At 40.6% G+C, this 22,724-nt stretch overlaps 1 protein-coding gene across 1 annotated transcript in view; it reads left to right on the top strand.

Moving 5' to 3' along the window:
- The window catches only part of LOC122815102 (protection of telomeres protein 1-like), a 1,603,082-nt gene that overhangs the window by 1,234,404 nt on the left and 345,954 nt on the right, over window positions 1–22,724 (top strand). The window contains exon 10 of the mRNA XM_044087343.1: window positions 14,535–14,695. Coding sequence (XP_043943278.1) covers window positions 14,535–14,695 — 161 coding nt within the window. The remainder of the gene's footprint in view (window positions 1–14,534; window positions 14,696–22,724) is intronic.

Below are 22,724 nucleotides of genomic sequence, written 5' to 3'. Positions count from 1 at the left end.
CCTGTCAACAAATTATATTCCTGGAAGCAAGCTTGAGTACAACTTCCCAGATGGCTTACCTCATGCCAGAAAAGCAAATTCATTTGACAACCTACTTCAAACAAGTGGCCACAAAAACCCTGCTATCTGCAAGACAAGTACTGCAAGCCTTGGGGTTCATGGCCTCCTGCATTTTTCTAATTCCATATGCAAGACTGCATATGAGGAAACTACAGTGGTATCTAAAAAGCCTATGGTGTCAACATTCTCAATACCTAGAAACAATGATTCCTATCATACCTTGTCTACGCTTAGAGTTCCTTTGGTGGGGAGAGGCCTGCCACCAAAATAAAGGACTAGCTTTCACACCACCCCCTGCCGCCCAAACCCTAACTGATGCATCAGACTATGCATAGGGGGCTCACCTGACAGGGAAGTTCATTCAGGGCAAATGGAACCCAAGCCAAATGCACCTGCATATCAATCAAAAAGAAATGTTAGCTGTACAGAATGCTCTGACAGCCTTCAAGGAGCACATTCTTCCAGGACAACTAATGGTAATGACGGACAACACCGCTGTTATGTGGTACATAAACAAGCAGGGGGGTACACATTTATACCCCCTCTGCAGACTAGCCATGGCATTGTGAAACACAATCTTGAGCTACCAAGTGCACCTACAAGCTCAATTCCTGCCAGGAAAATTAAATACACTGGCAAACGGACTAAGCAGAAACCTCATGGACCCACACGAGTGGAGACTGGGACCAAGTATTTTCAGCATGTTGACAAGCAAATGGGAGAGCCCAGATATAGACCTGTTTGCCTCTCCCCAGAACTACCAATTGGACACATTTTGCACAAGGACTCCCCACAAACAAGCTTGGAAAGTGGATGCTCTGTCCTTCAGCTGGAAAAACCTATCAGTCTATGCCTTCCCCCTCTGCCTTTGCTGTCCAAAGTACTACTAAAAATCAAACAGGACAAAGCAAGGATGATTTTAATTGCTCCAGACTGGCCGCACCAACACTGGTACCCCCTCCTGCCCATTGTGTAACAGTTATCTCCATGGCACCTGCCTCAGACTCCTTCCCTGCTGTCTCAGCAGGAGAACCAGATTCTGCACCCTCAGCTTCCAACACTGAACCTGGCAGCCTGGCTAATTACTTAATCTCTCCTTTACCATCCCTCAGCAAACCTGTGATGGATATCATTTTAGAGGCAAGGAGGCCTAGTACTAGAAAATCTTATGCTGAAAAATGGAAAAGATTCTGTGCCTGGAACCAATCTCAAGGGATGAGCACAGTAGCACCCAATTTACCTCAGATTTTACAATACTTAACTGAGATGCTTCACAAGAGCCTGCTTTTTTTCTCCATTAAAATCCACTCCTAAGCCATTTCAGCTCATTATAACACAGAACCTCCCCTCTTCTCTCATCCACTGCTCAAGCAGTTCCTCAGAGGGGACAAATATTTGAGACCACCCGGGAGAGCTCCAACCCCAGCCTGGGACCTTTGTCTTGGAGAAACTCACTTTAACTCCTTTTGAGCCAGGTGCTATTGCAGACTTAAAATGTCTTTCTTGGAAAACAGCTTTCCTTTTAGCAATCACTTCAGCTAGAAGGGTATCTGAATTACAGACTCTTATGGCAGTGGAGCCTTCCATCATCTTTCATGCGGACAGGGTGTTCCTCAGAACCAATCCATCCTTCATGCCCAAGGTGGTATCCAGTGTGGCTCCTAGTCAGTCCATTAATTTGCCAACCTTCTTTCCCAATCCACAGAATAAAGGGGAACAGATACTGCATTCCTTAGTTGTGCACAGACAACTTAGATTCTACTTGGACAGGACTAAACCTCAAAGGAAATCTGAACAACTGCTGGTGGCATTTGCTGCAGAGGCAGAGGGTAAGGCTATTTCAAAGCAAACCATTTTTAAATGGATAAGCAATTGCATTCATTTTTGCTATAAGCACCATGGAAAATCCATCCCCCAGGGGATCAGACCTCACTCCACCAGGGCTGCATCTTACCTCTACAGTCTTTCTGAGAGGCGTCCCTACCGGAAACATCCTAGAAGCTGCTACCTGGAGTTCTGTACATACTTTCACCAAGCATTATCATCTGCCAATTTTCTCTAAATCCAGAGCTGGCTTTGTCACTGCAGTCTTGCAGGGCCTTATAGCTGGCCCTAATGCTGTCTAAATTCCTCCTCCCAACCATAGCTTTGGGAATCTACCCAAATGTAATGACTGCAACAGTGAAACACAAAGAACATAGTACAGTTGTGTACCCTTACCATAAATGTAGATGTTCAAGTGTATTCACTGTTGCAGTCCTGGTTACCCTCCCTCCAGCCCCCTAACTTCTTTTGGCTATACCTCTGCTTTCCTTTCTTATGCTTAAAAGCCTTCTTGGTGTATTTGCTTTTTTGTTGGAGGTATATCTTTGTGCTTTTATGTTTAATTGCTTCCCATTGGGGGGCACCTGACATCCTGGGCAAGAAAAACTGATGTAATGGCATCTGTTGCATGTTTTATACCCCTGACGTCATGGAAGAAGGGACAGCAACCGATGCAGGACCCAAAACTTTGTTAATCAGGCCGACTGAAGGCTACCTGCAAGCAGATATCCCAAATGTAATGACTGCAACAGTGAATACACTTGAACATCTACATTTATGGTAAGTGTACACAACTGTACTTTTCTCTGCTGCCTATCCAGAGTGCAAGAGCCAGTCCTGTGAATTCTGGCACTTTGAAACAAACTGGAATTCAAACAAAACCCATTTAATTCTGAAACTCACTGTGTTGCGCCTTTGACATAGGTGTTGTAGGGGGCTTTGGTCCTGCATCCCCACATTGCTGTTAGCAATTTATACTAGCTCTGAATTCAGTCTGTCAGAATGGGGGTGGGGGGTTACTCTAAGGTTTCACATCCTCAAGCTTTGTATTCCGGGCATTTATGCTTTCAGTTCTACTATTTTTGAGGATCGCATGTTATGATACTTAGAATCTGAACTGATGTCTGGATTGGTCCTGAGTCCAGTACTTAATAGTGTTTGTTTCAGAAATGTTTGTAGCAGCAGGAAGTTGACTCGTTGTCCTTAATGACCATGCAAAGATAGTTGCAACACTGTCGGTTGAGAGAGTTTAACGGAGGGATTTGGTAGGGCTGAACTGTTCAGCAGAAAAGGGACATCTGAGGTTCTTTGCAATGTGCTGCATTTGAGCAGCAGCAGACCTGATGTGGTATATTAGCTGGAGGGAGTAGAACTGGTAGCAGTAGAGCTACAGAGGGTATATGTGAGAGAGCAGCTTGTGGTATATTAGCTGGAGGGAGTAGAACTGTTAGCAGTAGAGCTACAGAGGGTATATGTGACAGAGCAGCTTGTGGTATATTAGCTGGAGGGAGTAGAACTGTTAGCAGTAGAGCTACAGAGGGTATATGTGAGAGAGCAGCTTGTGGTATATTAGCTGGAGGGAGTAGAACTGATAGCAGTAGAGCTACAGAGGGTATATGTGAGAGAGCAGCTTGTGGTATATTAGCTGGAGGGAGTAGAACTGATAGCAGTAGAGCTACAGAGGGTATATGTGAGTGTGAGCAGCTGAACTAGCAAACAGAAAGCTGCTACTGCTATAGACCCTTTGAGTGACCAGAAGCAAAGAGGTAATGCTTCTGCTCTGCTGGGCTCTGATTAAGTTGCACCGTAAGTAATGTGCTCATTTCTGAAGACCAGAGAAGGGAAATCAGGCTTCTCGAAGCCGTCCAGAAGAAAATCACGAGAAAGATGTGTGAGATAAGAAAGAATGTAACAGGAGACTAGAGCTGTGGAGCTCTTCTGCTTAGAGACTATTACACCTAAGGGGAAACTCAAATCTGTGAAGGGGTCACCCTAAACAAGGAGGGCAGAAGCACCCAGGGGTGGAACAGCCAGCAGATTTTAAGGACCAGCTATGCCCTGTATTTGTTAGAATATCTCACATAGTGGGTTATTGCCCCATAGTTTACGTGATGGAGACAATGGAGACATTCAAAAGGATATGGAACAGATAGGGAGAAAGTGCACCAGGTGACCCCCTCCACAATGATGCTAATGTCATGTAATGTGCGATAAAATGCAGTTGTTTAAACTTGTTTACTGTATGAGTTATCTGCAATCTTTTTAGAGCTCACCATTTAACAAAAATATAGTTTGTGAGCTGACAGACCTTATAAATACAGAAAAAATCAGTTGTCAGGGGCAAACCTCCCTGCACCCCTGCTCCCCCAAAATTATATATATTCCAACTCCACGGTTATACCACAGTGGAGTAAAGGGGAAAGACCCCAGAAAGGTGTATCACTGTCCCACACAGTAGAACACACTGTATTGAAACTCACCTCAAAGTAAAATCTTTGCACAAGGAACGGTCGCCCAAAAAAACAGTGCTGGCTCGTAAGTTAACCATTCTAACTGATGTAACTGGTACTACAATTAGGTCTGTCTTGTGTGTTGTCTAATAGGTGTTTGTTTTTGCGAGTTGTACTCTTATCTCGGTATTATCTTCTGTATGATGTAAGCTAATGCATGAATGCCTTGTGGTCATCATATACCCTGGGGGTCCTTAGGCAGCAGGCCTTGTACCCTGGGAGTCCATAGGCAGCAGGCCTTGTACCCTGGGGGTCCTTAGGCAGCAGCCCTTATAACCTGGGGGTCCTTAGGCAGCAGGTCTTGTACCCTGGGGGTCCTTAGGCAGCAGGCCTTGTACCCTGGGGGTCCTTAGGCAGCAGGCCTTGTACCCTGGGGGTCCTTAGGCAGCAGGCCTTGTACCCTGGGGGTCCATAGGCAGCAGGCCTTGTACACTGGGGTCCTTATGCAGCAGCCCTTATACCCTGGGGGTCCTTAGGCAGCAGGCCTTATACCCTGGGGGTCCTTAGGCAGCAGGCCTTGTTCCCTGGGGGTCCTTAGGCAGCAGGCCTTGTACCCTGGGGGTCCTTATGCAGCAGCCCTTATACCCTGGGGGTCCTTAGGCAGCGGGCCTCTTAAATCATTGTGATAATCTTTACCACCACATGGCTGGATATGATTCTGTACACTGTTTCTTTCTTGCTGGAATAATACTCTGATATTTATACTATTCAGATTTTCTGTTGTCACATACACTATTGTTTGATGCTTACATCACTGTCCCCACTGTAAAAGGGCCTTAACACAGTGGAATGACTCTCTCAACAAATTTAGAGAAATCATGTCAGAAGTGGTTGCCTTATTCCCTCCATCCCTGTTGTGTAAAATGTTGCCTTGTAAATAAACCTTAGGTTTGTAATTTTATTCCTTTTTTTATTTAATATGCTTTTCTGTAGGTGCATGCCTATTGTCCATTTTGAACAACAGTGTGCAATTAAAGGAGGCACGTTTTCCATAAACACAGAAGTCATGACTTTTGGATTCTTCTCTCTGTACCCACCCAAGTGTTATACTAGCTGCCTAGCATGTGTTGAAAATCCATAGAGCCAGCCAACTGCCCATAGTCCGAGCATTCTCAGAGTGATTTATTACCTACCTGTTTAAGGCTTTATTATTGCAACTCCCTGGAGCATCCTTACCAGAAAGTAAAGCTGTGTCAATGGGTGCAGTTTGAGTTAATGTACAAGAAAGAGACTGGGACTGTGAACAACCAATGTCTAAATAAACAACTAGCATAAATAAAACTCTGTTAAATGTGACTGTGAACAACCAATGTCTAAATAAACAACTAGCATAAAGAAAACTCTGTTAAATGTTGGAAAGCTAAGTGTACATAGTGCGAGAAGGTCTGAGTAAAAAAAAAAAAAAAATCTAAACGCTAACTGAGGACTGGTTTCTTTACCAGATCCCTAGACAAATTTTTAAGAGTGGAAACTGTTGCTTAATGGATGTATACTAGGGTTACCACCTGTCCCACTTTGCGAGGGACAGTCCCTCTTTGGGCAGTTGTGTCCTGACATGTAATTGTCAACATGGCAAATGTCCTGAGATTTTAGGACAAACATATTTCTTATATTTTATGTGATAGTTGCATTAAACAGTTAATTCTGTATCTGAAATACCTGACTGTTATGAGAAACAGAATAAGCAACTAAAATGCTACAGGAATACGCTTTTCTGTAGGCAAAACAGTTATGTTCTGTCCTTTGTACTGGCCGTGGGTATGTGTCGGCCTGTACAGTCTGATGTCTGTACCAAACATGTCTCACTTTGGCCATTTGTAAGAGTGGCAACCCTAATGTATACAGTACATATTTATATAAATGAATGTGTTAATGTCTGTAAAAAAATGGATTTGCTGCAGAAACCAGAATACTTCACTATGTAGAATAGATAGCAACAGAAAAAGGCAACATTTCTGATGCTTTGGTGCCACCTAGTGGAAATGCATTTCTATGCATTCTCATTGCATTTTTAGTGTTGTCTAAAGTCCAAACTGGCTTATACTATAATACATTTATTTTTAGAATATACTTTTCTTGTAAACTTGTTTCCTAAAGTGTATTCACTAGTATATAGGTTTAAATGGATTTATGCCATTATGTATATATAATTTATCCAAAGTATATTTTAAATAGTCCCTGTTTAACTGCGTGTTTATTTTATTATACAGGTACAGTTTGCCTGCTTTTCATGTTTGTAAACAACTAACTTGTGAAACACCTTTTACTTTTATCAGGTGCAGGCAGTTGTTGAAAGGGCTTGTAAGCCTCTGGCATCATAGTGGTCGTTTTGTGTAAATACTGAGTGATCTTTTCCGCATTGACATTCAGTACACTACACTATGCACAGATAACAAACAATATTTTTTTATGTTATATCTATGTGTATATGTGTTTGTGAAGTGTGTACATCTGTCCGTCTTTCTATGAACATGTTAAAAGTAGTTGAATGGATTTAGTGCGGTACAGAAAATATCCCTACAAGCCCATTGCCTACATGATCGAAAATATCAACCTTTAAAAATATATCATTTGCGAAAGGAAATAGCGTTATTTTAAAAGAAAATGTGTCTAGACATAAGTAGACCCTTGTCCGGCAGAGAAAAGCGCCAGGTATAAATACATGCACAAAAGGTACAAAAAGCAGATACTAAAAATTAGTAACTGCAACAAATTTATCATTTTGTGATTGACAACAAAAAAACAAACTACTAATATAGTGGTGCTGGTAGGGGTACGGGTGTTTAGTGACTTAATTTGTAAGGTCAGGGATGGGTTTAGCATTAGATGATATGAGTAAGGTGGATAGGGAGACTAGACCCCCACCCCAGCACCACTTAGCTCATGTAAAGCACTACAGTCCCTTATACAGTATGCTGATGATTCGACTCTTATCTGCTCTGCTCCTTCAGTTTCCACTCTACAACAACTCGCACAAGAATCCTTCAGTTCTGTAGAAAGTTGGATTACTGATACCCAAATAATTCTAAACCCCAGTAAGACAAAATTGCTACTTTTCACTCCTAACAAATCTATACCTACCCCGCTATCCTTTTCAATCTCTTCCAAAAATGGTATCATCATATCTCTCTCTGACCATACCAAACTCCTCCGTGTAGACATTGACAATAGCCTACTCTTCGATGTCCATATCTCACAAACCATAAAAAATGTCCACAAAAACATGGGAACCCTATATAGGCATAAACAATTCCTCTCAGAACCGGCACGGATCACTCTAGGCCAAACCCATCTACTGTTCACTCTAATGTATGCCGCGCCAGTTCTTACCCAAGTCAGAAAACTTTATCTCACCAGACTTGAATCATGTTACAATAAAATTGCCAAGTTTGTTAACAGCTCCACCTTCAGTACTCATCACTGTCAATCTCTAAGGGAACTATGATGGTTAGAACTTCCCCAGCTACTCAATTAACACCAGCTAATCATTGCCTTTAATATTGTTAGACATCCTGAAAAAGCCCCAGCGCTAAGCCAATTACTTTTTCCATACAGAACTAATCGTCCTCTCCGATCTACTGAGAAAATCCCTCCTCTGCATCTCTAAAGCTAACAACAACTCAGGGAAAGCTCTTTTTCTCATACCATAGCTAGATCCTGGAATAACCTCCCCCTTTCTCTGACCTCTACCCCCACTAACACACATTTCAAAAATGCTCTCAAATCACATCTTATGAATACATGGCTATGTCCATGCAGCACATGAATCTCACAGTCTCCGCACACTTTACACCCTCCTTCCTGCTATCTGTACTGTATATATGCTACAGTTAGGTATCTTACTGTCAACTTGAAATTGTATAATATGTCATGTCTAATCATATGATTTTTTATTCTTTTATCCTATCTCATTAATCCAATGTTAAAGCTTGATGTATGAGACTCTCTCTGTCTTTGTAAATTTATGTTGATGTATTGTTTATTGTTTAGACTGGATTGTATGAGACTTTTTATATCTGTACTTACTTCAGTTATCACTGTTATATTATTGTTTGTATTACCATGTTGATGTTAATCTAATTGTGGAGCATTTCTCCCCGGGCCTCCGATGTAAATGGACCTATGTCCAGTTGGACTATTCCGATAAACAAATGTAATATAAAAATAAATAAATAAAAGAGACTTTTCCCATGACAGTCATGCAAGTGACATTATTATACTAGCATCTGAAGTATTGGTATCATAATGCTTGGCCTGCAACATATCTCCCCATCCATATCTGGAGTATCCGCATAGATAATACAGCGCATTACTCTTACTACTTCCTTGAAAAATAATGGTACTACAGGTGTGCCATTTATTTATTGCTGTAGGTGATATACCTTTTGTTCTAAATAAAGTAATAAGATATTTGTTCATCATATTTCTGTATCTGCTATTTCTTCTTATCTGTTTAACAAAATCATTTTGGAATTTGCCTTTCAGAACCATTTTTCCAGTTGCTATGCTCCTAAAATCTGAGAAACCTCCTGCCTTTGGAATCTTACCCCAGATTGGGAAGATAGAGACCTGCCTTCTTTTGTCGCTTGTTGTGTCGTGTGAAATTGAGTACTTTTTTTTTTTGGAAAATGTTTAGTATTTTCCTTTATTATGTAAGTAAACCATCCCTTGCCCTAGACCACAATAGTAAATGTCAACGAGTGTTCCAGGTAGTCAGTATTTATATATTTATATGTATATATATAAAAAAATATGGTTCCACTTCACAATATCGAATTACTGAAAACTCGAACTTCATATGGTCGAGACCATATGATCGAGTTTTCAGTAACTCGAAATTAGGAAGTGAAATAAAAGAAAAACAAAAAACAAGCCCAAACACACAATATCTGCATGGGGCAAACCCCCCTTCACCCTCCCTACTTAAATATACCATCTCCGTGATCGCACTATAGTGAAGAAACAGGAGATCTCCCGTTGTGCGCTTCTGCATACAGTGCGGAATGGGAGATTTCCTTTTCCCCCACTGTAGCGCAATCTCGGAGTTGGTATATTTAAGTATAGGGAGTGTGAAACAATGTGCTTGGTATTTTTTTTAAACTTCGTAATTTTGAGTTACTGAAAATTTGATCATATGGTTTTTGTGTGTGTGTGTGTGTGTGTATACACACACACACACACACACACTTTTTTTTTCGTGCCTTAACAGTACTTTGATCATCAACCATGCTGAGTACTACATGGGGCACACGTGCCCCCTTCCCCAGTCCCTGGAATTCTAAAAATTAAAAGACAAAATGTCTGTGTCTCCTTTTTAAGAAATCCCTCTCCGGCTTAGCTGCTCAAAGTGCAAGTACAGCCTTTCCCTCTGAGATGACTTTTTGGAGCAGTTGGGGTCTTTCCCAATCAGCTGAATTTTGCAAGCATAGTCTTTCCCCCAGTAACACTCCCAGTCTGCATTGACTAGCCATCCTGTGCATCAGCCATTACCATGCCTTCAAGGGGGGAGGGGTGCAAAGCATAGTAGTCATAATTTGCACAAGTGGGATGAGACACAATGACAGGTGATGCATCGTGAGTGGTGGATGCAGTGGACACATTGCTAGGAGATTATGAAAGACGGGGGGGCTTCCACTGGTGGATTACTGACTAGATGTACCATGTGGCCTCTCAGTGTCAGGACTGGAGGAGTGTGCCCCCATACCTGCTCTTCCATTAGATTGTTGGCATCTATAAGCCTATGAATGGACACAAGTGGTCACAGGTAGCTGTTTCTCATGGTAGAGCTACATGGCGGTGTGATGGTGTTGAACTGTGGGATCTTAACTGGCTTGTGTGGTGGGGTGAAGATACCACAAAAGCATTGTAAATGACCATGGGGAGTATCTGTGCCCAGGGGTGGCAATAGGCATGGTGTGTACAATGAAGCCATTTACAGAATGGTGTGTGACATTTCAGTAAACTTGGCATAAAATTGTACAACAAGCATCCATTTGCTAGTATAGCCACGGTGGCCAGTTGCCCTCATGGTTATGGCTTTACTAGCTGCTGTGAAGTGGACCATCACTGGTCTGAGTTAGGAAGTACAACTACTTGAGGAGCTGTGGGTCATCCAGCATTGGATACAGAGTGACTTGGAATACAGGGACCTGGAGCAAATATGCGTGGTGGGGGCAGTGGCATTCCACTTCACAGCAACTGGTAAAGCCATAAGCTTCCCTGGCTTGGTGTGAGTAGTGGCTGTCTGTTCGTGGATCAGTGCCCTGCATATCCGCTGATTGATGCCATGGGTGACACCTATAACTGAGGTTGTCCTGGATTCGTGGTGGTGACTTCCACCTACTTGCCTCTCCTGTCTGTTAGGCATACATATGTCAAGGGCCCTGTTTGTCTCTGATGCTGTCTGTGTTGATGGCCCCTATTCAGGCAGAACAGTGGGGTAGCCATGGAGACATACTGTGCCCCTGATTTTGCAAATTTTGTGTTATATATTTGGGATTTGAAATTTATGAATTTCCCATTTTTTCTGCATTGTTTTCTGCATGTAAGACTTTTATATGATATTTGTGTTTTATGGAAGGGTAAGGAGGATTAGTTACTCGGATTCATTAACTGTTTACAAATTATTACATCATTTTTTAAGTTTACTTATGAGATTTTTGAACATGAATTATGCTATTTGGATGGCTCTGTGTGAAGGATGTTGAAAATTTGCAATACATTTCTAAAATATACAGCAGACCTACATACTGCAACACTTTTTTGCTTTTGATAATTAACATCCCTGTTCCCCAAAAAATATTATAAATGGACAAGATAGTGAGAGAGGTGTGCATGACCTTCAGGTTTGTTGGTTTTATGGAGGGATGCAATAAATTAAGATTTATGTCCTTAGAAAGGGGTGCCCTTAACCCTTAGTACTGGAAATGCAAAAAGAAGTCCCCACTGGGTGGGGTTCACAATTCGTAGCCATCATTAAGGACATTAGAAGTGAACGGCACCGTAGTTTCCTGTGCTGTGAACATTGATTATAGAAATAAGCATATACAAATAAGTTGAAGCAGGCGTATCAAATTCAATCAAGACTCTAGTACAGTTCTAGGGATTGTTAATAAATACTGCTGTATGTTCCAGCATTCACCAAAAATTTAATCACTCCAGATGGGATACAGAAAGGGAAGAAGTCTTAAAAATGTTTACAAAAATAAATAGAGTAAGACCAGTGGATCCCAAAGAAAAATGGGAACCTATAAATGTGGGGCTTGCAAACAGTGTCCCTATATAAGTAATCGGGATGTTTTAGAAGTGACTTCTAGAAACAGGAGTATAAAGATGAAGGCGTATTTTAATTGTAATAGTAGTGAGGTGATTTATATTGCTAGTTGTGATAAATGAACTTCATTCTATATAGGTAAAAATGAGACGACCTTGTGGAAGCAGATTTATGAACGCACATACGATATTAGCAAGAACAATGCCTTGGCTACTTGCATTGTCATAAGGGTAATTTCAAGTTCTCTGTACTAGAACAGATAAAAAAGGACCCAGGAGGAGGGCAATGAGTGGATTTTATGAAGTACAGAGAATTAATGTGTCATTTGGACCTGAAGCAAATAAGCAACCAGGACTGAATGAAAGAATGCATTTCAATTACATCTGTTCTAAAATTAAAAGCAGGAAAGCCATAATTAGGTTGTTTAACATTGAGTGGTTATGTGTATATATAAATGTGTAAATATATGTGGTTATTTATATGTATTTATTCTTTTTTATTTATGCATTTGAATTAAGATGCATCTTTAAGAAGTTTATGGGTGTAACCCTGTTTAATAGGATAATTATTTTTAATTGGTTATATATTGGAGGGAAGTGGTGAAAAAAATTGTAGTTCTGATGAAGTCAAATAGGTAAACTAGTAATTTGAATAAAGACTGATTTTTTCAGTGGTGTCGCTTTTTCCTTTTGTGGATCATATTCAGATACATTGTGTTCACTCTGCATTTCCACTACACAGCCATGGAGGCAGTTCTTTGTGTCCTGTATTCTTGATGACACCTATGTAGCTTTATTGGTGTTGATATGGTCAGAATATCTTGCACTGAACACGGCGTGCTGGAGGTTCATCCCACACCACAACCATTATCTGTGGATACTCTGTGTGCCCTTGACTGTTAGTGACATTGCCACTATGCTATCAGACAGTACTATGCACATGGTGCCGTCTTAGTCACCCACTGCTGATCAACTGACATCGGATATGTTTGGACCTGTTGTGGATCCTGTCCTGGTGGAATATTTGAATACGTACAGATAACATAGCTGTGATAATGCTGAGTCATATTTATAACTCTCACCACCATGTGTTACACAGACTGCTGCATGCCAGTTGTATGCATAGTTTTTTTTAACATATGTGTACCTTCTGCTGCAGGTTACTACTGTTTTGGTCCTGATGTCTCTGTATGACAGAAATGCATACGTATTTGTCTCGCTAAACTATTTACAGTTACAAGTTAACTATCCTACAGGAATGTATAATGTGTGATCAGTGGTACTGTACTGTACTGTACAGGGGAGGTGAAGGGCAGAGTGATGATTCTGACATTTGGGATGATACTGCCTTGATAAAAGCTTATGATAAAGCAGTAGCATATTTCAAGACTGCATTGAAGAATGGCGAAACCACTGAACCACAGATCATCGGAGATAAAAAGCCGTCTGGTGCAAAAAGGAACAGTAAAAAGAACAAAAGCAGGAAAAGAAGCAACACTGCCCAGAATCAATAGTCTGCATCTGATGAAGTACTTTAAATGAAAATGTATTTGTGGAGTTTAAGAAACGTTAATGTGGGTTGGTTCATTGGAATAAAGCTGTTTTTATTAGTTTTGAGACTGGATTTTCCTTCTTTGGGTACCTTGGACTTTTTTATCCTACAGGAATGGCCACATGCTGCTAATCTGATGTACCCCTTACATGCACTCTGGCAGTGGTCTCCAGACCAGCTGCCATGTCCAGGTCACCTCCGTGCATGAGGATTTTTCAACTTCTCCAGTGAGGGGTACCAAGAATTCCTCTGATCCATCAGTCAACATTCTTTCCCTGGTGATTTCCTGTGCCTTGCTCTTGGCATGTATTAACATATTAGTTACCCTGTGACATACATGTAATTTTGTCCTATTCTGGCCACCCACTGCATTTATGCCCTGCATCGGTCCCTACCACACTTGTTTCTGTAAGGCCTTGTTTGCTATACCCTCATCAGTGATATGCATGCAGTGGTTGCAGAGTGCTTTTGTAGTAGCACCTGTGTCTCTTATGCGATGAGCTTTTCCAGCCATTGTCATGGTCACATAGCAAGACGTTTACACGTGTACATCAGTGTGTGTTTGCATGACTGCCCATGACAGACTGGTTAATTCAGTACTGTTCCCAGCACCCTTTTGGTGGTTATAGCCCTGTGTGCCAGTGTACAGCCCTGTATGCCAATGTGATGTAACCGTTTCTAAAAAAAACTTAGTTGAAAGAATTCTGAAGTACCTCACATATTGCTCTTCTTTGTTGTGACTTATTTATACTTCCAGAGTGACTGTGGTACATGCCTTTCAGGCACATCACAGCTGTCTACTTTGGAGAAACTCCCATTTAAGCTAGAAATAACTGCCTATGTCACCGAACATGGCTAATGTATGCTTATAGTAAAACTAGCTATGATTAGCCAGTCATTTAACTGACTAGTTTCAGAAAGTTACTAAATGTCTGTAAGATATGAATTTGTTTTTGGATTAAATTTATATTATGTTTTTTATGTAACTATCAGATGTCTACAAAAATATAACTCTAGCTTTAAACGTCCTGAAATGCCACAGTGATACATTCCATCTTTATTATTATTTGATGAATAATTATATTTCAGTTAGGAATACTCCTGATGTCTAAAAGTTAGAGGGCTGTTGTCTTTTATCCTTGAAAACAAGGAAATGACTGAACCAAATATGGGGTATTAGAATTCGGAAACAGCATTTGACAATGAACTTGAGCTGTGCTAATTTTAACTTATTGCTGCTGTTTTAACTTTGTTAGCCTGTTGTGTTATATAAAAACACTTTTCCGTTGCATTGATTTTCTGTTTGTCATTCACAGCCAGGGATGTTCTTGAGAATTTACAATCTGCATGCAAAATGTGGTTTGAGAACACCAGCAGATGTCCAGTGTCTTGAATTTTATCTTCATGGTGGTAATTCTTATGGACGTGGTATTCGAGTTCTTCCTGATGAAAGTTACGATGTTACAGAACTAAAAAAGTGAGTATGATTGCAAGTTATAATTAATGCTATTAAATCAGTATATTGTTTGCTTCATTGATTATATGGATTCCTGCTTTAACTTGTTTTTTTGAAAGTTGTACAATAATGTTTCATCGGCTATATGTTTTACTTATGCAGAGATGATAACTGAGGATATATCCTGAAACATGTTCAATTCCATCTGTTTCCTCGTATTCCTGTCCAATGGCTTTTAACTTTCCAGACCTCAGTTTATAGCCAGACTGGATGACAGTGAGAACAAAGGCAAGATCCTCACAGTTGTCCATGCCTCTGTTCATGGGCACGTAAGAGCCTGCAGCAGCAATGGTTCCAGTGTGCCCAGTAGGTTTCGAATAATCTTCCTTGATGGACCCATTTTGGCCATGGCACAGGTAGTTTGTGGTTTAGATTTCAGCCAAGTGGCAAAGGTGGCTGGGATACCAGGGATTCCATAGCCTCCACTTACAGACATTATCATTCACCATGAAGGGTTATCTGATTGCTATGCTTCGGAGCCAGTTGAGGGTCACTTGCATGGACAATAGTGATCATGATCAGTGGATACATACTGGACATCATTTGTGTGAGTTAAAGTCCTTTTCCTTGTTAATTTTTAACCATCCTCCCATCCTGTTCCACCCTGACAGAGGAGGACAGCAAGTTTCAGTGTTGTGAAACACTGGTCCCACCTTACCAAAAAAGGTCCAAATTTTATTCCAGTTTTTTTTTTTTTTTTTTTAATTCCAAAAATGACAAATGAGCTCTTACAGATCAAGATCAGTTTGCCAGCAAACAAAAGTTAGATGATCATAATGCAGAGTGCAGTTTATCCTTCCTTGTTTGTGCAGGGGAGATCAGATTCACTCTTTAAGCCTCCAAGTTGCATACCTGCATGTCAAGGTTGCCAAGAAGACTGCTTTTAGGTATCAACCAACATTTATCAGTTTCAACCACTGCCATTCAGACTCCCTGCAGCCCCCCTCCCATTTTGTTGAGAAAATGCTTGAGAGCAGTAGCAGCACAGCAGAAACTACAGAGGAGTAAAGGTGTTCTCTTCCTTTGATGACTGGCTGCTTGCTGCCCTGACAGCAGAAGATATAACTACAGAAGGGATTTCTTAGTGCTCCTCTTCCAGTCCCTGGTCAAATTCAACCCCCCCCCCCCCGATAGAGCCATTACAGTGCCTGAAGCGTATAGGTTATAAGTCTGACAGCAGCAGTTCCTGCATAGTCAGCCTTCCTCATGAGAGAATTCCTTCCATCCTGTAATGCATGCGAGTCCCCATAAATCAAAATGGCTGCATGTGTCATGGTGATGGGGCTAATAGCAGCTCTACTATTTCTGATTTCTCATGCAAGACTCCAAAATATGGATCCTCCAGTCTTTGTTGGTTCAGTAGAAGCAGGCTTTGGAGATTCTGTCTCAGCTCTCTCCACATCCAGTCAGTATATTCGTCATGTCATATTTATCTTGCTTGGTTGCTGCACACGTCCATCCTTTCTCCTGGCGGCTCCTTTGTTCTTTCCAGGCCACTAGCAACGGTCATCTTGCATGATGTGGCCCAAGGATAGTGAGAGCATTTTCAGGGTCAGGTGGTCCAAGGTGTTTGATCACAGTCTAAGACCAGTCTGCATATCAACATCCTCAAAATGATGGCTGTCCTTCTCCTACTGCAATACTTCCAAGATTCTATTCCTCACCGAAGTATATAGTGTGACAGTGGTGTGGTGCAGGACCTATTCCTGTGTCAAGAAGCTGTGAGGCTTTGCAAGTGAGCAGTTCCATTTTGTCACCTTTTGATAACTGCAGCTCAGTCTGAGGAAGCCAGTTCCTTAGCAGACCAGCTCAGCATATATTCTATGGCTGGTCTTTGAGTTCTCTGGCCATTCATTGTGAAAAACCTTGCTGCAGTCTGTACCCTAACCTGTGCCAAGTGCAACGACGACTTTTCCCTGATCCCTCCTTTGGGTCAGTGGTGTGGGGATGTGCTAGTTTAGTAGTGGCCTCTAACTCCCTTGTATGCCTTTCCTCGATTCCCTTGATACCAAAATTCCTGTAGAAACAAAGAAAGTGAATGTCATTGTCATCCTTCCAGTCTGGCCTCATTAGGTGTGATTCTGTTGCTGTGGCACCACTTGTCAAGTGAACCTTCCAAGAATCTTCTGTCTTATGCTTCCTGAACACTTAAGCTGGCTTCAATAAAAGTGTTGCAAAGCAATCCTGGGGAGGGGTGGTCTATCTCAGAGCTGCATTGCAGAAGCCTGTTATATACTGAGACTGGATTGGCTTACCCTCTGAGCCTGCTTTGAAGGCTGAGCTATTTTTATTTATTTATTTTTTTGTGGAAGATGATTTTTAATTAATTAATTGATTGATTGATTTTCAGTTACTTCCACCAGGTGTATCTCTGCGCTTCAGACACTGTGCATTAGCCCTCTATAACATGTATGTCACAAGGATAGAAGAGTGCTTCACAGCAGTCCTTCCTGTGTGTCAGAGGTGGTGACTGAATTTAACTTGAACCAATCTGTTAATTTTATGGTGTTCTTTCAACATTACTCTGAGACAAATAACTTATGCATTTCCTAACTGTGCATGGACAGTTATGATTTCACCTTCACCAGACTGAAAGGCATAGAAGAGATCTGCACATTTTCATATCCTTTGTAGATTCTAAGATGGTTATAGTGGTTTCTAAAGGCAGATTGTCAAAATTACTTTCAGAATGCATTTGTACCACACAAAAAGGGTAAATGTGTATTTGCTAAATTGAAAGCTTCTTTTAATTGGCATGCGTTTAACATCTTAAAAGTTCTTGAATATCTTGTAATTTCATCCACATTTCTCTTTTGCACTGTAACTACAAATGCACTCAGTTGTACAAGCCCCAAATTTCTCCAGTTTCAATAAAGAAGCATTCGTCTCAAACTTAAAACTCTGTAATTGGAAACCGCTACTTACACTCTGAGTGAAGCAGTAACCCTATTTAATTCTACCTTTCTCAATGCCTTAGACATCCATGCCCCAATCAGACAAAAAAAGGATAAAATCAAATCCTACCCCTTGGGTGTCCAAGGAAACAAAACAACTAATGAGAGATCTTGTTAAGAACTGGAAATACTGAAAGCTGTTAAACTCTGCATCACACCTTCTAAAATGTAGCCAGCTCAGGAACCTAACCAAGCAAAGAATCAAAACAAAAGAACCTATTATAGCAAAATACAGAATAACTTAAAGAACCCAAAAATGTTATGACAATCTGTAAAGCAGCTCTTACGTCCTGGCTAGTTAAGACAGCCTTGCTCATCCCTAGATGCTGATGACGAATGTATAACTAACAATTTCAGTCACACTTTCGCACAGGCAGTAAAATCCTTCTTACAAAACTCCAATACAGCTATAATTACTAACCTACAACCAAACAGTGGTCCTCGTACAATCTTTTCTTTTCAGCCAGTCTGCACCTGCACTATCAAAAAGGTGCTCATGGAACTAAAACCCACCACTCTCGCTGCAGATAACCTCATCACCAAATACCTAAAAACTACCAGCAGACACTCTAGCATTTCCAGTCGCTACACTGCTAAATTCCTGTATTAATGAAAACTATGCTCCTACCCTCTCAAATAAATCTTACATTCTTCCCTGATGCGATGATTTGAGGTATTGCCAGCTGTGCCAGGAGAAGTAGGGCAGTGGATGTGTAACATATGCCAGCATAGCTAGCTAGAGTTTTGTAAAGAATTATATGTCATTGATATATAAAACTGATTTGATTTGATTCTTTTTAACATCTTTACCAATCAACTACACCAATCCTGTCCCTAGTCCTCACTCATTCATTATGCAGATGACTCCACTATCATTTCCATTGCTGATAACCCTACTGACTTACTCACCCTCACGCAAAAATCCTTCAACCTCACTGAAACATGGCTAACTAATAACCATCTCATACTCAATCCCAAAAAAACAAAACTGCTCCTGTTTCTTCCTAAATCCCTCTACCTTCTTAAATCATCTTTTACTATCTCTTCACTGAATAACTCTACCATTACTCCTCCTGATACTCATACAAAGCTTCTTTGTGTAGTCATAGGCAAACTGAAATTTGACCTGCATGTTCACCACTGTATTAAGAACACTTACCAAAGGTTTGGCCTGCTATATAGAAACAAAACGAATCCTCACCCCTGACTCGAGGCCTTCACTTGCTCATGCTTACTTGCTACCTAACCTTTTCTGTCGTTCTCAAATTCTTACTAACTTGGTCTTTACTTCTTTCTAAACTGGAAATTACTTACAACAAAATAGCCATATTCCCTGCTAATCTACCTTCAAAATCTTGCCACTGCCTTGGTCTAAGGACTCTTGAGCTTCCTAATCGGCTCTTATTTTCTCAACATCCACTCTATCCTGAACAAACTCTCCTCTAGTACTTCTACTCTTATCGCTCAATGTAAGCCTCCCTGATCCCTTAGAAGCTCTGCTCAATGTTTATTACAGATTCACAAACCTAAAAAAATAATTGGACAAACTATACAGCTATTCTCTTGCCACCCAATGGAACAAGCTTCCCATGTCTCTCTGAAATATTAGCAATGTCCACGAATTTAAGAAAATACTCCACATGTAAAGACCATCCGGTTATGTCTTTGCGACCCCCCCCCCCCCGAGCTCTGTCCCTTGTTAAAAGTCTTTATTCTTTCTTTTCTCTTCTAACTACACATGTAACATTTTATTCACTTATTTATATCAAACTGTTTTGCTTATGTTTCAATATGTTGTTTCTTTATTGTATTGTATTTTACTGCCTTTTTTATCTAAATTGTCTTGTTTTCCTGTATTCTAGAGCTTTTCTCCACAGGCCTCCACTGAAAAAGGGCTTTTGCTCAGTTGGACTACCCCGGTCAACAAATGTCAAATAAATAAATAAATGTGTACAAGTGTTTGTGTTGAAAATGTATTTGTAAAACTGCTTGTGTTAAAAACCAACAGTGGGTCCTGCTGCACAGAAAAGAAATACACCTGTATGTCAGACTGTATTGCAACTGTTGAAATGAATATATTGTAACAGATGATACTGGAAGAGAAGAAGTTAGCCTCAGTCCAGCTAACTTTGAAAAATAGTTTGTTTGTGTCTTTCAGCTTTTCCCAGTTAGGGGTCGCCACAGTGGAACTCCGGTCCGCTAATGATTGGTAGTTGATTTTTACGTGACGAGTTACCAACCCTGACACACTACCTTCAACGAAGGTACGCCCATTCACGCATGTCTCCACGCAGAAGACGCTCTAGCTGTGAATCGAACCGGACAGCGTCTTACTGTGTGGCGACAACGCTCTGAAATTTAATTACCTGGTTTAGGCCATAAAGATTGTACCTTATAGTTCTGATTACAGCCAGAGACTAGGAATCCTACTATATTGTCCTTGGGGGTGAACTAATTGCTGCTCTGGAAGAGTGGAAGTTTTTGAAATGGTTTTATAGCTTCCAGATGCTATAACACATCTTAGCAAAGCTCTATGTGTGTGTATTATGACACGTGCTAGATTCTGGTTCACTTGCTAGTAAAGGTGATATTTTGGGAACTAGAAGTCAGATGACCAGATGCTTGTGATGTGTAATCCAGCACTAAAATGATGTTTTAATACTAGATGAGACAGAGGTCTCAGGGCAGTCTGTTGAAACCTGGCAAACAAGGATCACTCACCCACTTCATCTTGCTTTGCTTTATTAAGTAATCAGGGAATATTATTTCTTTATATTGGTCAGGAAAATATAGTGAGATTAGTTAAGTACTGTTTTTCTGTATCTGTATGAATCTATCTATCTGTGTTATTTTTAATATTTCCTGTGAATGAAATGCTGTTGTTTATTATAAATAGATATGTAGTATTTTCATTTTCTTTTATTGGTTATTATTAAATATATTTAAACTTTTCATTGTGGCTGGTCTTTTAGAGAATATATATATTTTTTTCAATAATAAATCTTTATTATTTTTCCAATTGTTCATACAATAATACACCAAACAAAGAAAAACAAAACAGTACCTAAAAGAAACTTATAACAATAATACTACAATATATATACATTATATACATGAATGCTTCCAACAGTTAAATGAGATCAGTATACATTGAAATAAAATTCTGAGAGAGTATTAAAAGATCTAGTATCAATATACAGGATTATTAATACTGACTTCCAAATTAAGTATGTACTTCCAGGGGTTAAACTGGATTCGGAACATTAAGCCAACACAATATTGAAGATTTGCTCCCATATTTTTGGATTGTTTATATTTTTCTTATGATCCTTGATTAATAATTTATGTGCTAGAGTATGTTTTATCGCTACACTTTTAAAATTTTCCCATGAAGTCTGGGATGGATTCAACCAATTTGTAGCTATATAAACCTTCATTAACAAGAAAATATTTATAAGTATGATCATTTGGGATCTATCCAAGTTATTTGGAGGGATATGTAGAATCATAAATTCCCAGGAAAGTGTGGAATGTGATAATATTTTAACCTTTGAGAGCACTTGTATTTATTTGGTGACACTGTGGCCACTCATGAAAGCCTTGCTGCAGTGGTCAAGCGTTATCATTTGTATTGGTATTAATTTTACTTAGTATAACTGGGTACCCTTCTAAGAGCCTTAGAGTAGCTTGCTTTGGAGTGTTTTTCTACCTTATAGTCTGGGCAGAGCGGGCATAAGTTGGTAAATCTGTGCCAGCCTATCCCAGGGGTGTGTGTGTGCGTGTGTGTGTGTGTGTGTGTGTGTGTGTGTGTGTGTGTGTGTGCGTGTGTGTGTGAAAATGAAATATCCAAGTGTGTGTGTCAGCTACTTGAAGCAGGGACACAGAGCACTGGTTTCACAGGGAGGGTGGTGGAAGACTTGGCTTGGAGCACTCAGCTGAGGACTTAACCCTACAGCTGTGGTCAGTGTGGAGTCTTATTTGGGGCCTGGTGAGAGAGAGAGAAGGGAACCTAGCTCTAGGACGAGAGTGTGTTCCCTATGTGCTCTTAAGGAAAATTGTGCTTGGTGCAGAGAGCTACATCTGGAAATTTTTTTATTTTATTTATTTATGTATCATTTGTTAACCGGGAAAGTCCGACTTGGAACAAAGCCAATTTTCAGACGAGGCCCAGGGAGAAATGCTCCAGATGCATGTCTTTGTAATGTGGGAGGAAACTGGAGCACCCAGAGGGAACCCACATGAATGCAGAGAGGACATACAGACTCCGCACAGAAGGCACCCCAGCCGAGAATCGAACCAGAGAACCTCTTGCTGTGAGGCAACAATGCTACCGCTGCACCACTGCGCTGTCCAGCGAGTGGAAATACTCTGTGTATCATTTTTGCTCCAAGTGAATGTCCCTCACCAGTGTCCGTGGTGAGGATTGAGACTCCTTGATCACTGTCCCAGAGCAGGGACTTCACACCTTACATAAAAGTGCAATGCTGTCAGTCTTATCAGCTTCAGAGCAGTCACTCATATCACCCATATCAAAAATTTTGCAGAAGTGCATTTACGCCCAGCTCCTTAAATACATTCTGGACAATAATCTTCTATCTCCAACACAACATGGATTTCATCCACATCACAGTGCCTCCACTGCCCTCATTCATTTCACATCATCCATGAATCATATTAGAAATAAAGGTCACCTGCAGTTTGCAGTCACCCTTCATCTTCCCAAAGTTTTTGATACTGTTTCCTTTACTCTTCTCATTTATAGACTTTCTGTCCTCTGCCTTGATGTTCCTTCTTTGAGTTGGTTTGAAAGCTGTCTTTATGGCCAATCTCAGTCTACCAAATGGTTTAATTCACAGTCCTCTTTCCCCCTTGTATCAGTTGAGGTCCCCATGGATCTGTCCTTGTACTACTCCTCTTAAACTTTTTCAGAAATGTCCTTCATAAGGCTAGGAAACATGCCACCATCGTACAGTATGCTAATGGCTTTACTCGTCTGTACTCTGTCACTAACTTAAACACATTACAGTAAATCATGC

The sequence above is a fragment of the Protopterus annectens genome, chromosome 11.part0 (genome assembly GCF_019279795.1).
Source record: "Protopterus annectens isolate FY-2018-M chromosome 11.part0, PAN1.0, whole genome shotgun sequence".
Taxonomy (NCBI): domain Eukaryota; kingdom Metazoa; phylum Chordata; order Ceratodontiformes; family Protopteridae; genus Protopterus; species Protopterus annectens.
Note: the sequence above shows the minus strand (reverse complement) of the source record. Positions and strands in the feature narration are given on the sequence as shown.